Here is a 17,187-nt window from a genome sequence, read left to right on the forward strand (position 1 = left end):
TTGAATGTCAGTGCTTTATAGATCTCTTTGAATGCCAGAACAACGCAATCCCATTTCTCTACTACCATCTGAAAATAAAGGCTTGGGAGGGTGGGGGAAGAAGAATTTTTATTTAATTTTTTGTTACCAATTTGTACATACATAGTAATTGACAATTTGAAATAGAGCATACACAATCTAACTGGGATACAGCTCTTACACTGGTGAAGGTCCAGGTCACAAAGTTTAAAGACTGCCAATGAAAGAATAGATTTGTAAACATTCAACCAGCTGCCAATATGTTTTGAATGCATAGGAAAACATCTTCAGTAACATTTCATGATCTGCAGAGCTCCCTTTCAAACTAAACCACTTTCTGGATTGTTGCAGGACCTCAGACTATCACAGTTCAGTTTATTTCTATTACAGGATCAACTGAATTGTGACAGCACTGAAATCTGCATGTTGACATCCAAACTTCACAAGTTTTAGTAAATACTATTACAAAATGTTGTAGCATTAACTTTAGAAATGAACGTTTTAACAGTACCTTAACATTTTAAACATTTTTTTAACATTTTAACAGTACTTCTCCTATGCATTCAAAAATCAGTATCTGAAAAGTGAGCTTTTTTAATTTTACTACAAAACTAAAAATAAGCCTCTTTAGCACTGAGTTACTTTAAAAATGAGCTCACAACAAAATAAAATGTATGCATTCACTGTGTATCAAGTGAAGAAATGTCCTTTTACAGTTTGTATTTTTTTTTAACAAAATATTTTTTTTTTTAAATCAGGCCATGTACTCAGCATGGTCATCTTACATTCAGTGGTTTTATACTAAAAATACTTCTGTGCAGGAAAGCCCAGCATAAATTTACATATGCTACAACGTTTTACATTTATTTACATGGCTCTTTTTTCCCTATGAGAACATTTTATACCTGCCACAAGATACGGCAACTGAAAGCAATTGTTAAGGACAACCTATTGAAGACTCACTTAAGAATTGCTCCAGCTTTTTCACAATTAGCAGTGCAATCAGTATGAACAATTTTTTTGGACTTTTTTGGCAGTCATCTGGCAAAGCAAAGTATGTTCCTAATTGGCACAGTCTGACTTGAGATTCCAATGCAGTACAGCTACAGCTGGAGAGAGACTGAAATACACATCTGCTACTTGTGTTCTTCCATCTTTTTGAGAACATGCATGAGATTCCTAGATCTAAATTTCAGTCACAGGCTTGAGTGCCAAATAAAGCTCACAGGTATTACTGAAAGGACAATAATCACCAGTACTAGTAATTATTTTCACTAGTACCTAGGTTAAAAACTCCCCTCTGCTAGGAAATTCTGCTCTGCAGTTTTAAGTAGCAAATTTGACACAAGTCTGAATGGCAAAATACCTGACTAAAGCTTTCAGTGCATTTTTTTTCAGTTAATGCTGCATTAAGTTAGGCAAAAGCTGGTTTTCTAATGCCCTAAACAAAAAGGAGTCATAATTCCAATTTTGAGAGACAATCCCATTTACAGTAAATGTAATAAATGTGACAGCTCGGGATTTGGTTAAAGTGATTCTAGGGAAAATGCCTATTGCAGAGCACTTAACTTTTGAGGTAAAACACTAGAATAATGTAAACTTCCCTATCCAGTCCCTTCTGTTGCAACTAACTATATGTAACAAGAACATCTAATTCTGCTTACCTGTGCCTCTACATTTACAAATAACTATTCTCAAATGTGAAACCCTGTAAATTTAAATAACTTTAAATAACTTTAAAATATGAAGATTTCCATCTCAAGCCTGGACTTTAAGTAATGTTTTAAGCTGAAATGTCATCATTTCTTTATCAGAAGGTTTAAAAGAAACAGGTACCCAGTGACTTGGTGGCTTGGGAAGAACACTTGGTGAGGGTGGCTCACTAAACTTTGCTCCAGCGTAGTTCTGATTGGTCTGAGGAGTGAAAAACAGGTTACGATTTGATAAATTAGGACTCCGATTTTGATTTTTGGGGAAATGAGCATTGTTCTTTCCCCCTTTCTGCATGGCCTGCCATGCACCAGATGATGAATTACATCCATGTCCTCTTTCTTTCTTCATGTGGTTCATCTTCATTTGTGAATTCTGGTCTTTACTCTTCTGCCTGTTTTTAAGTTGTTGATGGTTCTTGGTAATATTTCTGGACTGGGGAGCTGGAATGTTGAATCTCTCTCCACCACCCATCTTCAACTTAAATGTCACCTGCAAAAAAGCAAGGAAAAGTTTGGATTTTTGTTTTTCAAAACTGATAAATTTTAAGGAAAAAAAAGAACTACAGTGTAGCACATCTTCCCAGCGGAAGACACTGAGTGGCTACAAGGGCTTGTCTTGACAATTCTGCTGCTAACAGCTGACCAGCACATCGTGAATCAAACCTTCAGGAACTCTGTACACCAGTTCCCTTCAGCAGCACTCGCAGACCACCGGGCTATGGAAAAGCTGCTTCCAGACAGCGCAGCTGCTGAACATAACGCTGCTTTTCTCCACAGCAAGACATGCTGCTGGGAGAATGTGAAAGAAACATTGCTCACAAAACACAGCAGCAGATGTAAGGCACCGATATTAAATCCTGATGACATTCAAACCAAGCTTTTGTTGTACCTGAAGATCTGAATGAAGTCTGCACTGATAAAGCCACTCCCCGGTCTTTCTGGTAAATCCAAGAGAGACCGTGATGACTCCTGATACTCACTTAGGCATTACACAGCAAACCACAGCAAGGTGATGAAATCGCAGCAAGGAAGGGGGGAAATCCACTTCCCAAACTTCTTCTGGAGGGAGATGGGGGCAAGAGGGTAGAGGGTAGTGTACAGAGACAGACTTGAGCGTGTTTGGGGAAGACAGATTGAAAACAAGCTCAAATGGAAAGCAGCCGTTCAGAACTGGACTTGTGAAGCAGACAGACAGATGCTATCACACAAGGCACCTTCATGCAGACTCTCCTACAACATACTATTTCCTCCAAGCCCCATTTACCTTTCAGTGGCTTTCTCAGATTCCACACCGTCCAACTCTTGTCCCCTTTCTTGCTTCCAAGCCTGAAAAAGTAGGTGGTGCCTTTCACTGGACTCCTTCCTTTGGCTAGGAATAGAAGTTTTCATGGGATGATCTGCTGTATTCAGCCAGGTAGCCGAGCCCAACATCGGATTCTCGGCACTGAAGCTCCAAGGGAAGAAGTCCAACTGCATAAATGAGAAAGGAGTTGGTGTCAGATTAGAAAAAAACTGTTTTCCTTTGTGAAAGTTATCAAAAGCAGCTGAAATTCACAGAATTAACAGTCAGTTGCACCTTCATTGTTAAAGCTGACAATATGTTTAAAACATTTGTGTTTTTTTTTTTTTTAAACCACAGTAATATTCATCTATGTAAGTTAACCTCACCATTGTGCTTCACATCCCCCAGAAATTTCAATCATGCTCTAGGTATCTGCTAATAAATATTAAGGGGAGGCAAGCAGTAACTTTACCCTCTTCCTGGTACGTGCGGGGAAAAAAAAAAAAAAAAAAAAAAAAAAAAAAAAAAAAAAAAGCTAAAATACAAATACAGCTAAAAACACTCGGGGATGAAATCCTTGTGGGCCGGCCCTTCAGGACGGCTCGAGGGGAAAGGAACCCCCGGAACGCCCGGCCCCGGTCCGCCCGCAGCCCCCCCGGCGGAGCTCCCCGGCCTCTCCCCGCGCTGTTCTCCCGGTTTCGGTCCCCACCCGGCTCCCCGCCGGCCCTGCCGTTACCGCCCCTCCCGCTCAGCCCGTAGGGCCCCCCCAGGCCCCCTCCGACCCCCGCCGCCCCGCGGCCTCAGGCAGCCCAGCGGGAAGGGGGCACCTCCCCCCCCACCCCCCCCCCCCAAACCCCGGGGCCGTCGGTCCCGGCGCTCCCCGGCCCCGGCCCCGGCCCCGGCCCCGCGGCGCACACAACATGGCGGCTGCAGCGCCCGGCCCAGCCGCGCCGCTCCCGTCCCTTACCGACTTCTGTCCGCCTCCTCCGCGCACACCGCGGGCCTCTCGGAACCGCCTCCTCCGCTCGCCCGCCGCCACGTCCCGCCACGTCCCGTCCCGTCCCGTCCCGTCCCGTCCCGCCGCCCCCCCCAGCAGCGCCGCTCCGCCGGCCCCGCCGCTGCTCGCTCGGCCACACAAAATGGCGGCCGCGGCCCTGCGCCGCGCCCTGCTCCCCCCGCCCCTCCCGCGCCAGCCAATGGCAGCGCGCGGCGTGCGCCCTCAGCCAATGCGGGCCCCGCCCCGCCCGTTGCCGGGGCGACGGGGGCAGATGGGCGCCGGGCGGGGCGGGGCCCCCGTTTGAATCCCCCCGCCGCGGGGCAGGGCGGGAGCGCGGCCCCGGCCCGCTGAGGGCGCCTCACGGGGCGGCCCCGGGGTTCACCGCAGAGCCCCGGGCGGGGGCTGCAGCTGCGCTCCCCTGCGCGCCTTCCCCGGCCCCTCAGAAGGGGTTTTGGGGGATTTTCAGTGTCAAAAACAGCAAAAACCGTCAAAAAAGCTCCCCCCGGGGCGGAACAGGCGGATGAATTATTCGTTATGTGCCCGGCGAGCCATTGCCCCAGTTTTACCCCACGGGTGACAAGCTGCCGCTGGCGCTTGGCTTTAAAAATGCCACAAAACGTAAAGATCTGGGGGTTGTGAAGCGTCCGGTGACACACCTGGAACCAGTCCATGTCCCCGTTGATATCACCTGAGGCAAACGTTAACCAGGGTGACAACCTAAGGGGTTGGTTTGTTTGTTTGTTTCATGTGGGAATTGCTCGGTTTATCTTTTCTTAAAATTCCACATGAAAATATCAAACACGGGGTAACGTTTACAATACCCTTTATTCTATTTGGGCAGAGGACCTTTGGTTCTCAAAGGAATCCACGGGAAGTAGATGGGTATTTGATTTCTCCAGAGAACTATTGGGAGGTACAAGGCAAGCAGCCCAACAATCTAATGAAACCTTTTACTCTAATAGCTTAAGGCTCCTTGTAAGTTTTTAAGGAAAGCAGAGGCAGGATACCTAAAGGTACTTTCTGTATAACCTGCTGTGGATGCGATTCAGGTCCATGTCCAGCACTACCCGAGCTCGTTGCCTCCAGAGTCGGAGGTTTCTCCTTGGCACCGCTGACACCAGCACCGAGCAGCGGCACCGCACACACCCCACTCGCTGGAGCCCTGAGATTTGGTGCCCAGGGAGATTAAAAAGTCTGCTCTGAAGCGGCTTCATTGCAGCTCGGTGTCGGAGCTTTGTACAGGCACAGCCAGCAGTGCCTCCCGAGTCCCACCCGTCCCGCTCGCTGTCTGACAGCTCCCTGCCGAAACCCACACCAGCAGCGAGTCACCAAGGCCCGGAGAGGCCCCGGCCCAGTTAAATCAATACAGCTCTCACGTCCTATCAGCAGGAAAAGCATTCTCACCCTCAGCCCACCTCACAACACACACCCAGGTGGTTCTCAGCACAGGCTCTGCTTGCATGGCCAGAGCAGAGAAGCCACACTTCACTCATGTGAGCCACAACACGCAGAAGGCAGTCATTTGGTTTTTCCTCTAAGTGTTTCCTCTCGGGGTGCAGCACGAAGCCACGCCATCTCTCTGGCCCCTTATCAGTGCTAGCGCTGCCTCTCCCCCCAGCCATGAGCTTCATTTCCCACATTTGGCACACACCAAATTCCGAGAAATAAAAACTTGCGGTGCTCCCAGGAGCACAGCCACAATTCTGCAGGTCCCAACTGCCCCCTCACAGCCGCCCCAGCCGCTGCTGAGCCGGACCCCGCTCACAGCCCCATGGCAGCACCGGGACACGTGGGGGGCCATGCGGTGCCCCTCAGCCCCCCAGCTCCCTGGGCAGAGGGTGCAGGCAAACAAATCGCCCTGGGGCTGCGAGGAGTGGGAAGCTCGCTGTGGAACAGCAATTATCTCCTTGCAGTCACCGTGAGGAGCGCTGTGCGACCCTAAGCGGCCTCTTGGGCTGGGGCAGCGACCCCCCCCCCCCCCCGGCTGCTGTAGCTGCGCTGCCCCCACGGCTCTGCCTCGGGGAGTCCCTGCGGCCCCCGAGCGGGGGTCAGGAGCCCGGGGCCGCTCCAAGGAGCCCTGGGTGCTGCTGGGGGCAGAAAGGGAAGGGCCGGAGGGGGCAGAGGGGCCCGTGGGGGCCGGGGCTCCCCGCTCCGCCGGGCGGGGGCAGCCGAGCGCCGCGGAGCGCGCCCGGGGCTGCGGGGGGCGCGGGGGCGGCCGGGGCCGGGATTCGCCCTCCGCAGCCGGGGGGGGTCCGGGGGGGTCCGCCGGGGGTCCGCGGGCCGTGGCGGTGCGGCGGAGCCCGGTTCCTCGCCCTGGCGTTTGCAGGGAGAAAACCCTCCCGGAGCGCATCCCGGCGGCGGGCACGGAGCAGCGGCTGTGACCCGGGGGGGTTCCGGCTGCCGGTGGGGCCGGGCCCGCGGCCTCCCCAGCCTGCCCGCAGCCCTGCACACCCACAACACCGCCTGTTCCATGTCTGCTTCCAGGCTCTCGTCCTTCCCCTCCTCTCCCACCTTCCCTTAGAAATCAGGGAAAGATCCTGGAAGTCGCTCTCCTCGGCCACTGCGTGTGCACGGGGACTCGGGGGCTGAGCAAACGGGAGCTGCGGGGTGCTGTCAGGCAGAGGCAGAACACCAGACCCAGAGGGGAAGTGGGAAGGAAAGAAACACGCTTACACCAAAACGGTGTGAGAGAGAGAGCAAGAAACCAGACCGAGGTTTTGCACTGATGGATTCGCAGCCTGGGGGGATCAGAGGGAATGGTGCCCAGGAGCCCAGATGAAACCAGAAGCGATGTGACGGGAGGGGGAAGCAGGCACCGTCCGCAGCTGCACGAGCTGCCCTGGGAGCCCGAGGGTGGGAAGCCCCCGGCCGTCTGCAGCCGAGGCGTAGGCGTGAGAAGGTGAGTGGCTGCACTCGCTGCCCCAAGGGACATCCTGCAGCCCAGGATCCTCTTTCTCACGGTGAGAGGCACCCTACCTGGGAGCCCGCAGCGCTGACGCACGCACGCAGCCTGGGGAGGCTCTGCCACTGAGGGCTTGTTGGGGAGATTCCCGCTGATACCGGGGATGAACTGCGGTGCCATGCACAACACAGAGCGCGAAAACGGTTTTTGGATGAATGCTTTCTTAACAAGAACAAAAAAGGTAAGTGTTTAAACAGCGGGTTGCAGACTGACTCTTTAGAGCTGGTTTTAGGACATGTTCACGTTGGCTATGCCAGAGGCTTGCCTCCCAAACCTGAGTCTGGTTCTGAGCTCCCAGGCTGAGTGCTCAGCGCTGGCTGGTGGTGGTGGCTCCCTGTGTGGGGTGGTTTCAGCAGAGCAGCAGCAGCTTTGCCATGCTTGGTACCGGTGCTGGCACTCGTGTCGTTGCTCTGCGGCCGTGCACCTGTGTGCTCTGAATGCTGTCACTGTGCAGTCACACGTGAACAAATCGTGACTCTGAAAACAAAGCAAATAGTCCTCGGTGCGGCACCTGTGCCAGAGAGTTCCTGGCTTCAGGCAGGGAGCTGCGGGCATTGCTCGGTGCGGGCAGAGGGACAAGCCGGGGTGAGCAGCTACCGTGCCAAAACTTCTCCTGCCACTAAAACAAGAAATTGTATACAAGTGAGAATATTTGTAAAGCAAACAATATTTTGCTTTTTCAGCAAGTGAAATGTGAAAGAAATTAATTTCAAAGGTTTTCAGATAAATCACTTCACCTGTTCATACGATGTGAGTGCTGCATTTTGTTGTAAAGACCAACTCTCTCAGAAATACTGGTGATGGAAAAAGGGCCAGACCGCACAAGGAGATGGGCGCTTGGCTCGGCCCATGTTCTGAGGTCGTGGAGCCTCTGCCAGCGAGCAGACCTTGTGCTGGAGCAAAGCCCTGCGCGTTCCCTCACAGACACAGGAGCTGAAGGAAGACTGCGGGGAGCTCAGACAGAACTGCAGAGACTCGTCCTTGTCATTCAGCCGGAGACACAACAGATGTGGGGAGAGGAGGGCTGGGCTGCCGGGCTGGTTGCTACGAGCCCAGCACAGTACCTGCGTTTTGAACCTAGGGGCTTATCTGCATTATGGCAGCTTAGTGGCAGAGCTGTGCAGGACAGGCAGAGCAGGAGTTGGTTTGCTGTTACAACCAAATTCCCTCCCTAAGCGCCGTGACACGAGGGGCAGCATTTTGCTCTCCTTCCATCCCTTCCCTGCTGTTCGCTTGTTTCCAAGCTCCTCGGTGTGTTCTTTGGACACTGAATAAGTGCAGAGGCTGGGAGCTTAAGGTAGTCCTGGGAGTGCTGGCTGCAGTGAACACACGGCACGGTGATGCTGGAGTTTGCTTAATTAAGAGCTGTCTTGGTTTGGATGCTCGGGTTTGGCCAGGGGAGTTTGGGGTACTCGGGGAGGCAGCTGCTGCCCCGGTGAGCCCCAAGATACGTCGCAGTGCCTCTGGCTGTGCAGCATCTCTCTGGTGCTCAGGTTTAACACCAGCAGCTACTAATTACTGCTGCACTCGTAATGTTTCTGAGAAGAGCTGCAGGAAGCAGGAGTGCTGGGCTGGAGTGCAACATCTCTGCTCCCGTGCGATTGCCCCATGGCAGGGCCTGACGTAAGCACGGGGAGGCTTGCCGCAACGCTGGGCGACACGGCAGCCCAAAGTCCAGGCCCCCCCTGCTCCGATGTGCCAAGAAATGCACATCAGGACTGAAACGTTCCAGCTGCAACGTGTGACCGAAGGCCCTGCAGCCGCTGATGTCCGAGCCCCGACGTGCGGGGCTGGGCTCTTCTGAGCGAGCCCCGGGCAGCCTCGCAGGGGTTTGCAGCACAGGAACAGTGGTGGCGGTCAGGGACCGGCTAACCAAGGGGAAGGAAGTAACAAAAGCACCACACCTGGCACTCCGCTGCGCTGCAGGCAGGGTTTTCCAGCACGGTGGTCATTTGCTGGTGGTTGTAGCCTCCAGGGGCGGCTGCCGTCACTGCTGAACCCCGGACACCACGCGGAGCAGCCGCAGGCGGTCGGTTACCGGTGCCTGGAGCCCGGCAGCCACTGTCCCACGGCCGGCCTGCGCTGCCTCGCGCTGTTTGGACGTTTTCCCTTCTGAAAGAGCCGAGGGCAGGCAGTGACGGTGCCTTTTCTGCCTTCGAGAAGGGGAATGCTGCCAGCGCGGTGCTGTCCTCCAGCAGTGGCAACTCCTGGCCCCTTGGCCTGGATTTGGGATCCTGGCTGCGGGAAGCCAGCCGGGTGCTGTTGGGGTTTCTGTCCCGAGGGTTTTTACACCGCCGGGGTACGAGCTGGCAGCACATCAGCACACAGCACCCCGCGCTGCTAACCAGGCAGTGGCAGCGTGTCCCAGAGCCGCCTCCTCGCCTGCTCTAACCCACTCGGGGTGACCTCGTTCCCCTGTTGTGCGGCAGTGGGCAGCGCCCCTCGTCCTCCCCCAGCCTGGCCCTGTTCCAGCCACAGCCCAGCACCACCGGGAGCCCCTTCCCGTGCTGCCAGCCCCGAGCCCCAGAGCCTCGCTCAGAGCTGGCCCAGGGCACATTTGGTCTGGGGACCTGAAAGTATCTTGCACCAGGCTCTTCTCCTGCATAAACAGAGGGATGTCCCTGGGGGCTGAGCTTATTGCTCGTTGTGCTCCTGTAGGTGTTGTCCCTCACCTTGCCCTTGGTCTTTTTCAGAGCACCTGAAGTGCAGAAGGAAGCTGAAACGCTCCCTGCAAGCTCCTGGCTCCAGTTGAGTACAATGGATATCTGTAATAAAACATTTGAAAATGCCTCCTCCAAATGTAGTGTGAACGCCATGCTCATGGAGTGCTTCATGGTCCTCAGCACCCAGGCACAGAAGATAAGCATCGCCACGCTTTGCGGCCTCTTTGGGACGCTGTGCATCTTTGAGAACTCTGTGGTGCTGTACCTGATCTTCTCCTCCCCTGGGACCAGGAGGAAGCCTTCCTACATCTTTATCAGCAGCCTGGCCTTGGCTGACCTCCTGGCCAGCATCATCTTTGTCATCAGTTTTGTTAACTTCCACGTCCTTAATGGAACCGATTCCTCTAAAGAGCTGTTCCTGCTGAAGCTGGGAGGGGTCAACACGTCCTTCACAGCGTCCCTGAGCAGCCTGCTGCTGACAGCCCTGGACCGCTACGTCTCCATCAGCCGGCCCTCCGAATACAAGCTCCTTGTGACGAGGAAGAGAGCGTGGGCAGCCCTGGGGGTGCTGTGGGTGATGTGCGTGACCACCGCCTCCCTGCCCATCCTGGGCTGGAACTGCTGCACGCTCAACTCGACCTGCTCCGAGCTGTTCCCCTTTGTGGATGACAACTACCTGTCCAGCTGGGTCTGCCTCGTCATGGCCCTGCTGGGGTGCATCGTCTACGCCTACGCACACGTGCTGTGGAGGGCTCACCAGCACGTGGCGTACATGGGGAAGCACCAGGCGCAGGTGGGAAAGCAGAACAGCAGGATGAGGATGGACGTCATGCTGGCCAAGACCCTCGTCATGGTGCTGACCGTCCTTGTGCTGTGCTGGTCGCCGGTCCTCATTCTCATGATCTACAGCATCTTCGCCAAGCTTACCGATCACCTGCGCAAGGTGTTTGCCTTCTGCAGCACCCTCTGCCTGCTCAATTCCATGGTGAACCCCATCATTTACGCCCTGCGGAGCAAGGAGCTGTTCTCCTCCCTCAGGGCAGTCTTTTTCCGCTTCAAGAGGCGGCTGAGGGGCACGGACGACAGCCCAGAAGGGGACAGTGCCCACAAGTCCTCCGTGGCAGAAACCGTCTGCGAGGATGAGGTGCACGTAACGTAGGGAGGCAGCAGTGGGAAGTCAGCGCTCAGGCTGGGGGGGGGGCTCTGCATCATTTTTCTTTTGGATTGCTTTTCTTTTCTCTTCTTATGGAGGTCCTGGGGGTGCCTGGCATGGCCCCAGCTCCTGCTGATGTTATTCTGGGACACTGGGACGTGAAGTGCCCGGACTGCCAGTCCCTGGGCTGCCGGTGCCACGTTATGGTGAGAGCAGCGAGGCAGTGGGTAACGTCAGACCCCAAAACAGCAAATCCAGGTGTTTGGTGGCAGCTTGTCCTGCCCGGCCCCCAATCTATCCACCAGTAGCCTCCTAACCCATTTTTTTTACATTCAGTTCTTACATTCTCCCTTAAAATGTAGCTGTATTTGGGTGCAACACTCCGCAGACCTCCAGGTTCTCCAGCGGTCCCCAGCCGCCACAAACACCTCTGAGCACCCACGGACAGCAGCAGCGTGATTTGTGCAAGTGCCACCAGCAAAGCACTCACAGCACCTCGCTGGGAGCACAGCAGCTGTGGAAACAGCCTTGTGCCGGGGCGCTCGGTGGTAGCAGCACGGTGACAAGAGGTGGCAAAAAGTGACAAAAGGTGGCAAAAGGTGACAAGAGGCCTTGGTGCCCCGGCAGAGGCAGGAGGGAACAGTGGGCTCGGGGACTGTGTCCATGAAGTCGTGACACCCGCGGGATGCTGCAGGCACGTTTCCTGCAAGCAGCTGACGGGAAGCCGACCCGTGCCTCACAGACAGTGCTGGAAGCTGTGTGATTAAACATGGAAACCCTGCTCGAGCCCTGCAGCCTCGTCCCAACCTCCCCAACCTGCGGCGCGGAGCCCCGGGGGCTTCCACCCGGCAGGAGGAGCTGGGGGAGGCCCCGGCCGGCTCCTCAAGGCGCAGCCGGGGCCGCGGAACCGCCGGGGCCGCCACCGGGCCGGGCCCAGCCCCGGGGCCGTTGGGCTCTGCCCGGGGGGCGAGGGGCTCGCGGCCGGCCCGAGGAGGGGGCGCGCTGAGGGGGCCGGGCCGGGAGGCGAAGAGAAGGGCAAGGAGGGGAGGGGAAGGGAAGGGGAAGGGAAGGGGAAGGGAAGGGGAAGGGGAAGGGAAGGGGAAGGGGAAGGGAAGGGGAAGGCGGCCGCCACCCCGCGGCCAGCCGCCGCCTCGGAGCCGCGTCCCGGGGCGGGGATGGCGGCGGGGCCGCTGCTGTGGCTGGCGGCGGCGCTGGGCCCGGCGGCGGCCGCGGGGCGCTACAGCCCCGACTGGGGCAGCCTGGACGCGAGGCCGCTGCCCGCCTGGTTCGACCGGGCCAAGGTGGGGGTGTTCGTGCACTGGGGGGTGTTCTCCGTGCCCGCCTGGGGCTCCGAGTGGTTCTGGTGGCACTGGCGGGGCGAGCGCCGCGCCGACTACGAGCGCTTCGTGAGGCGGCGCTACCCGCCCGGCACCGACTACGCCGACTTCGCCCCTCGCTTCACCGCACACGACTTCCAGCCCCGCCGCTGGGCGCGGCTCTTCCAGCGGGCAGGGGCCAGGTCAGCGCCGGGACCGGCTGCGGGCCCCGAGGGGATGGGGCCGGGGATGAGGGGCCCTGAGGGACTGGGGATCCCTGAGGGGATGGGGCCGGGGGTCCCTGAGGGGCTGGGGCCAGGTCTGGGGGTCCCCGAGGGGATGGGGGCAGTGTCTGGGGGTCCCTGAGGGGATGGGGGCTGTGTCTGAACACCCCGAGGGGACGGGGGGCCCAGAGCAGCACCTGGAGGTCCCGGGCAGGTCGTGCCCAGGGTGCTGAGGCGTTGGCCGCTCTGACTTGCAAAGTCTCGTTGTTCAGCCTTTTCCAGCATCACAGTCCATTTAAAACATCTCCTGTTCTTGTCGTTTCTCCTACATCTTAAGGGCAATGAAAGGGACTTCTAAAGAGCACTCCTCGCAGCACGGTTATTCCGTCCCTTGCCTGTATAGGTATCAGATTTGTCAGTGAGGCCTGGACATGTCTGAGATAGCTCCTTTGTCACCGTGATCAGCTGCCATTTCCCCTCAGGTACGTGGTGCTGACCACGAAGCATCATGAAGGCTTCACCAACTGGGGGTCACCCGTGTCCTGGAACTGGAATTCTGTGGATACGGGGCCCCACCGTGACCTTGTAGGAGAGCTGGGACAAGCCCTCAGGGAGAGGTAGAGCCAAGCTTTGCTGTTCTTGTCATCTGTCTGCACTGAATTCTCATGGCTGTTCTCAGCAAACAGCTGAAAATGATATGTTTAATATGAAAACAGTAGTGCTTGCAAAGTCATGAAACTGAAATAATATTGACGGTAATTATTCTTACTGCCACTATATCATATATCTGCCACTGATTCTCAGTCCTTACTGCCAGACTAACTCTTTCCTCTCTGTTTTCTATTCTTCAGCAACATACGCTACGGACTGTATCATTCTCTGTTAGAGTGGTTTAATCCGCTCTACCTAGCTGACAAAGAAAGTGGCTTCAAGACCCAGAACTTCGTTTTGAAGAAGACAATGCCAGAACTTTATGATCTTGTCCTAAAGTAAGAGCTGTAACCAGTCAGGATTCAAGAGTATTTCCTGGTTTCCATTCTGTAGAGAAAGTTGCAAAGTGGATGCAGAGAAGATTGTTGACAAATGTTAATTTTTGCCAAGGCAAATCTATTTACTTAGCAGCGATGATTTGAGGTAATTAGAAAAAGGGTTCACATTTGCTCTTTGGCAGTCTGACTTACAGTAAGGTAGGGGCAAATTTTTGTGCAAGAGAAATGCCCTTTCATACTACCTTTTTGCAGAGTAGCTTTGAAAGTGGAGCAAGCTATTTGTTAGAGTAGGAGAGCGATTTCACTGTGAGTTTACATCCTTGCTTTGCTTCCCCATGCTGATTAGAATACCCGGCTTGGACACCTGTTGCTCATAGTACCCATTGCCCCAAGTAAAGAATGTGCCTCATAATTGCCTTTGAGATGCACTCTTCTCATTTTGGAAGAACTGCATCCCGTACTTTGAGCTGTGATCATCTTTCTTTGCTGCTGCAAGAGCTTCGCTTAAAGCTTTTTCTGAAGCAGGAAGTGATAGCATGAACCTCCTGGTAATGTCAGACAATAGGAAGTGAAAGCAGACTCCAGAGGCAAGAAACACCGTGCTGTGACACGCTTCCTTTGGGGTAGGAACAAATAAGCTGTTCTGAAGTGATGTTCCTCTCTCTGTCAGGTATAAACCAGATTTGATTTGGTCAGATGGAGACTGGGAAGCTCCGGACTCGTACTGGAACTCTACCTCTTTCCTTGCCTGGCTTTACAATGACAGTCCTGTCAAGGTACTTCTTTCAGCTGCCCGTGGTATTCTATAGGTATGGAAGGTCTGGCAGCAGTGCGATATGAATGCGATCAGAAACCTTCTTGACAGGTGCCAAACCTCTTTTATTCTTTCACCAAAAGTAGAAAGTCCACACTGTGCTTCCAAGAGAAGCCTCTAGGATCCAAATCATAACCTGAAGCAGAACACACAAGCCTTTTCCTTTACAGCATGTGTGGAAGGCTCAGAGACCAGGAACCTTATTCCCTTGATTTCTGCTTGAGTGAATAGAGAGACATTCTTCCAGAGAGGTATTCAGCCTTCTGGAGGATCCTCTCTCTCTCTCTTGATTACTTATGCACGTGTGTATGTTAAGTACTTAGGCTCCTAGCTTAGATGCCTAAAGTAACTTGGGAGGGATAAAGGCAAACTGGAACATCCAAGACAAAGCATTCTTCCTGCTGAGTTGTGTTTCCTTCTTCTAGGACACTGTTGTTGTGAACGACCGTTGGTGTAATAACTGCTCTTGCCACCATGGAGGCTACTACAATTGTGCTGACAAATACAAACCAGGGACCTTGCCGGCTCACAAATGGGAGATGTGCTCCTCCATTGACAAGCTTTCCTGGGGCTATCGGAGCAACATGCACATTGATGAGTTAATGGATGAAGCAAGTATCATCGAGGTAAGAAACCTGAAATTAAAATCACAGGTGTAGGGAAGTCACTGAGAATTGCAGATTTCCTTCATCCTGTTACTCACAGAAGGAGTTGTCGTGTTTCGTACAAGCAGGCGGAGATAAAGGAGCGCTCGAGGAGGACAAAGCACTCCTCAGGTTTCTTTGCTGTCAGAAGTGAAGATAATTCAGTTTGTTACCTTTGTTTATCTGCCACAGGAGCTAGTGAAAACTGTGAGTTTTGGAGGCAACTACCTTCTCAATGTGGGCCCGACAAAGGAAGGAGTGATAGCTCCCATCTTTGAAGAAAGGCTTCTGGCCCTCGGGAGGTGGCTGGACACTAACGGGGAGGCAATTTATGAATCGAAGCCATGGAGAGTACAGGTGGAGGACACAGGCACTGTCTGGTAAGGACTCCATTGCTCAGGACCATCCTGCAGCTGCTCCAGCTCAGGTTACAGAAGCTGGGCTTTCTTTTTTGGTCATTAAACTTGGCATTGCCGAAGCATTGCCATCAGGAGCAGATGGCTTTTAGGTAATGTCCTGCAGCTGGGGTGCGCACTTACTGCCCCAGGGTTATTGCCCCAGGGTGTTACCTAAGAAATATCTTGCTGGAAAGAAAAGGATGAAAATCAGGGCTTCAGCCATCTTACATGATTTTACAAAACAATTGTTCCCTTGAAAAAAACTCCTACGCTGTTGCTGTCAGGACTGTTTAAGTAGTGCTCGTGGCTAGCTGGAATTGCACAAATGTGGTTTGTTTAAATGCATGTAGTCCGTAAATGCAGTGATATTTGCTTTCAGGTTGTTATATAATAGTACTGCGTACTGTTACCCAACTGTTGTGCTTGCCGAGAAGAGCACAGTGAGCGAACCAAGAGCCAGAGGTGCTACAGAACGGAGCTGTTAGTTCTGAGTGTGCTCAAGTGTGTTCAGCCTAGAAATGCAGAGCAATGAAAAGATCAGCACACGACAGCACGTCTGCTCTGCTGACCTCAGGCTGATGAAAGGACAGATGACACTCATTTTTAGGAAGCGTGCGTGGACTTTGTTTAGGTTTCATCAGCCAGTGCTTGCTGGCTAAGTGGTGGGTTCAAAGCGACAGATTTTGGAACGAGAGGAAAGTAGGTGACCCCTGCATGGTGCCAGTAGGTGAGCTGCTGTTCTCGTGCTGTGGGGAAAGGTCAGGCTTGTGGGGCTCTCTCCCCTGCGGGCTTTTCACCTAGCTGAACTCTTGCTCTCCTAGGTACACTTCTAAGGGACCAGTTGTCTATGCCATTTTTCTGGTCTGGCCTCAGGACAACGTGCTGCAGCTGTCCTCACCCACTCCATCCCCAGCCACACAAGTAAGGAACCTGAGGAAATGAGAGAGTGCACTGTGAGAGCCCATCTTGGGAAGCTGTGGGGTGGGAAGGCACAGCCTGACTTCACTGGGAAACTGGGGAGAACACAGCATGTGGCATCCCTTCCTCCTTGCTCTGGGATGGCTTCACCCAGATTCTTGTAGCATCCCGGGTCATGCAGGGTTTGTCACTGTTCAGCGCGGAGCACTGGGTAGGACCGGGCAGGAGAGGCTTGTGCCCTGCCATAGAACAGGTAGGAACACCTCTCCCCTTCGGGAGATGAGGTCAGTGAGAGGCCCCACACATAGCAGGGATCATGGGCATTACATCCCCAATTGGGATCGGGTACACTGACCCCCGAGTTGTGAGTGTGGGAGTGACGCAAATGCCGGGGTGCCCTTTGCCCTAGACAAACAGGGGTGAAGCCTCGCAGGTGAAAGAAAAAAAACGAAACAACACAACAGCCAAAACCAAACAAACTACAGCCAAAGGCTTGGCCCAAAACACCCTCCGCGTTGCCTTTGTTCACAGTGAGCGACGGGTGGCAATGTGCAGGCGGCTTCTAACACGTGGGGAGTGTGACACGGCCTGAAACGTGCACTGGGTGTACCGGGGTGACCAGATGGGGAGCGCCTGTGGGAGCCCCAGCTGAGCGTGTGCCCTGCCCTTCTCTGCAGGTGTCGATGTTGGGTTTTGCAGGGGCTCTGCAGTGGCAGAAGGCCCCGGGCAAAGGACTGCTCGTGACGCTGCCGCCCCTGCCCCCATCTCCCCTGTCCACACAGCCGGGCTGGGCCCTCAGGCTCCAGGGGGTGCAGTGACGGCCGCGTCCTGCCCGCAGCTCCCCCCCGCCTGCCTTTTGGGTTAAGTCTAAGCTGGTTTTTCATTCACTGTTGAATAAATTGCTTTTCTCTGGAGAGAATTGTGCTTCTACCCGTGCTGTCTGTCGGTCTGTCAGTCTGTCGGTCTGTCAGTCTGTCTGTCAGTCCATCTGTCAGTCACTGTCTGTCTCTCTGGGCTGCCTTCTGCAGCGTGCTGCTGGCGGGGGGCAGCGGGTGGGGATCAGGGGGGGGCAGTCGGGTTGCAGCCGAGCCCCCCGG

The 17,187-nt window shown here is 54.3% G+C and overlaps 3 protein-coding genes across 5 annotated transcripts; 2 read left to right on the forward strand and 1 right to left on the reverse strand.

Annotated features, from left to right (window-relative positions):
- Positions 1-91: 91 nt before the first annotated feature.
- Positions 92-4,082, reverse strand: PNRC2 (proline rich nuclear receptor coactivator 2). The gene is made up of 3 exons (XM_084497372.1): positions 3,980-4,082; positions 2,995-3,200; positions 92-2,220 (listed from the first exon to the last, which is right to left on the reverse strand). Exon 3 carries the CDS (start codon positions 2,200-2,202, stop codon positions 1,777-1,779), a length of 426 nt encoding a protein of 141 aa, XP_084353498.1. The 5' UTR covers positions 2,203-2,220; positions 2,995-3,200; positions 3,980-4,082; the 3' UTR covers positions 92-1,776.
- Positions 4,083-6,555: 2,473 nt separating this feature from the next.
- CNR2 (cannabinoid receptor 2) lies at positions 6,556-11,751 on the forward strand. 2 transcript variants are annotated; one of them, XM_084497006.1, is made up of 2 exons: positions 6,556-6,908; positions 9,665-11,751. In XM_084497006.1, exons 1-2 carry the CDS (start codon positions 6,766-6,768, stop codon positions 10,791-10,793), a joined length of 1,272 nt encoding a protein of 423 aa, XP_084353132.1. In that variant the 5' UTR covers positions 6,556-6,765; the 3' UTR covers positions 10,794-11,751. The 2 variants fall into 2 exon arrangements, with proteins under 2 accessions (XP_084353132.1, XP_084353133.1); XM_084497007.1 differs by lacking the exon at positions 6,556-6,908 and adding an exon at positions 6,917-7,152 and having other exon boundaries at positions 9,665-11,750.
- Positions 11,752-11,922: 171 nt separating this feature from the next.
- On the forward strand, positions 11,923-17,009 carry FUCA1 (alpha-L-fucosidase 1). Of its 2 annotated transcripts, XM_084497008.1 has the most exons (9): positions 11,923-12,306; positions 12,665-12,730; positions 12,810-12,944; positions 13,179-13,316; positions 13,987-14,092; positions 14,556-14,756; positions 14,967-15,154; positions 15,994-16,093; positions 16,768-17,009. In XM_084497008.1, the coding sequence occupies exons 1-9, from the start codon at positions 11,963-11,965 to the stop codon at positions 16,906-16,908; spliced, it is 1,419 nt and encodes a 472-aa protein (XP_084353134.1). In that variant the 5' UTR covers positions 11,923-11,962; the 3' UTR covers positions 16,909-17,009. The 2 variants fall into 2 exon arrangements, with proteins under 2 accessions (XP_084353134.1, XP_084353135.1); XM_084497009.1 differs by lacking the exon at positions 12,665-12,730 and having other exon boundaries at positions 11,925-12,306.
- Positions 17,010-17,187: the final 178 nt, after the last annotated feature.

This window comes from Aythya ferina (assembly GCF_964211825.1).
Source record: "Aythya ferina genome assembly, chromosome: 24".
Lineage (NCBI taxonomy): Eukaryota > Metazoa > Chordata > Aves > Anseriformes > Anatidae > Aythya > Aythya ferina.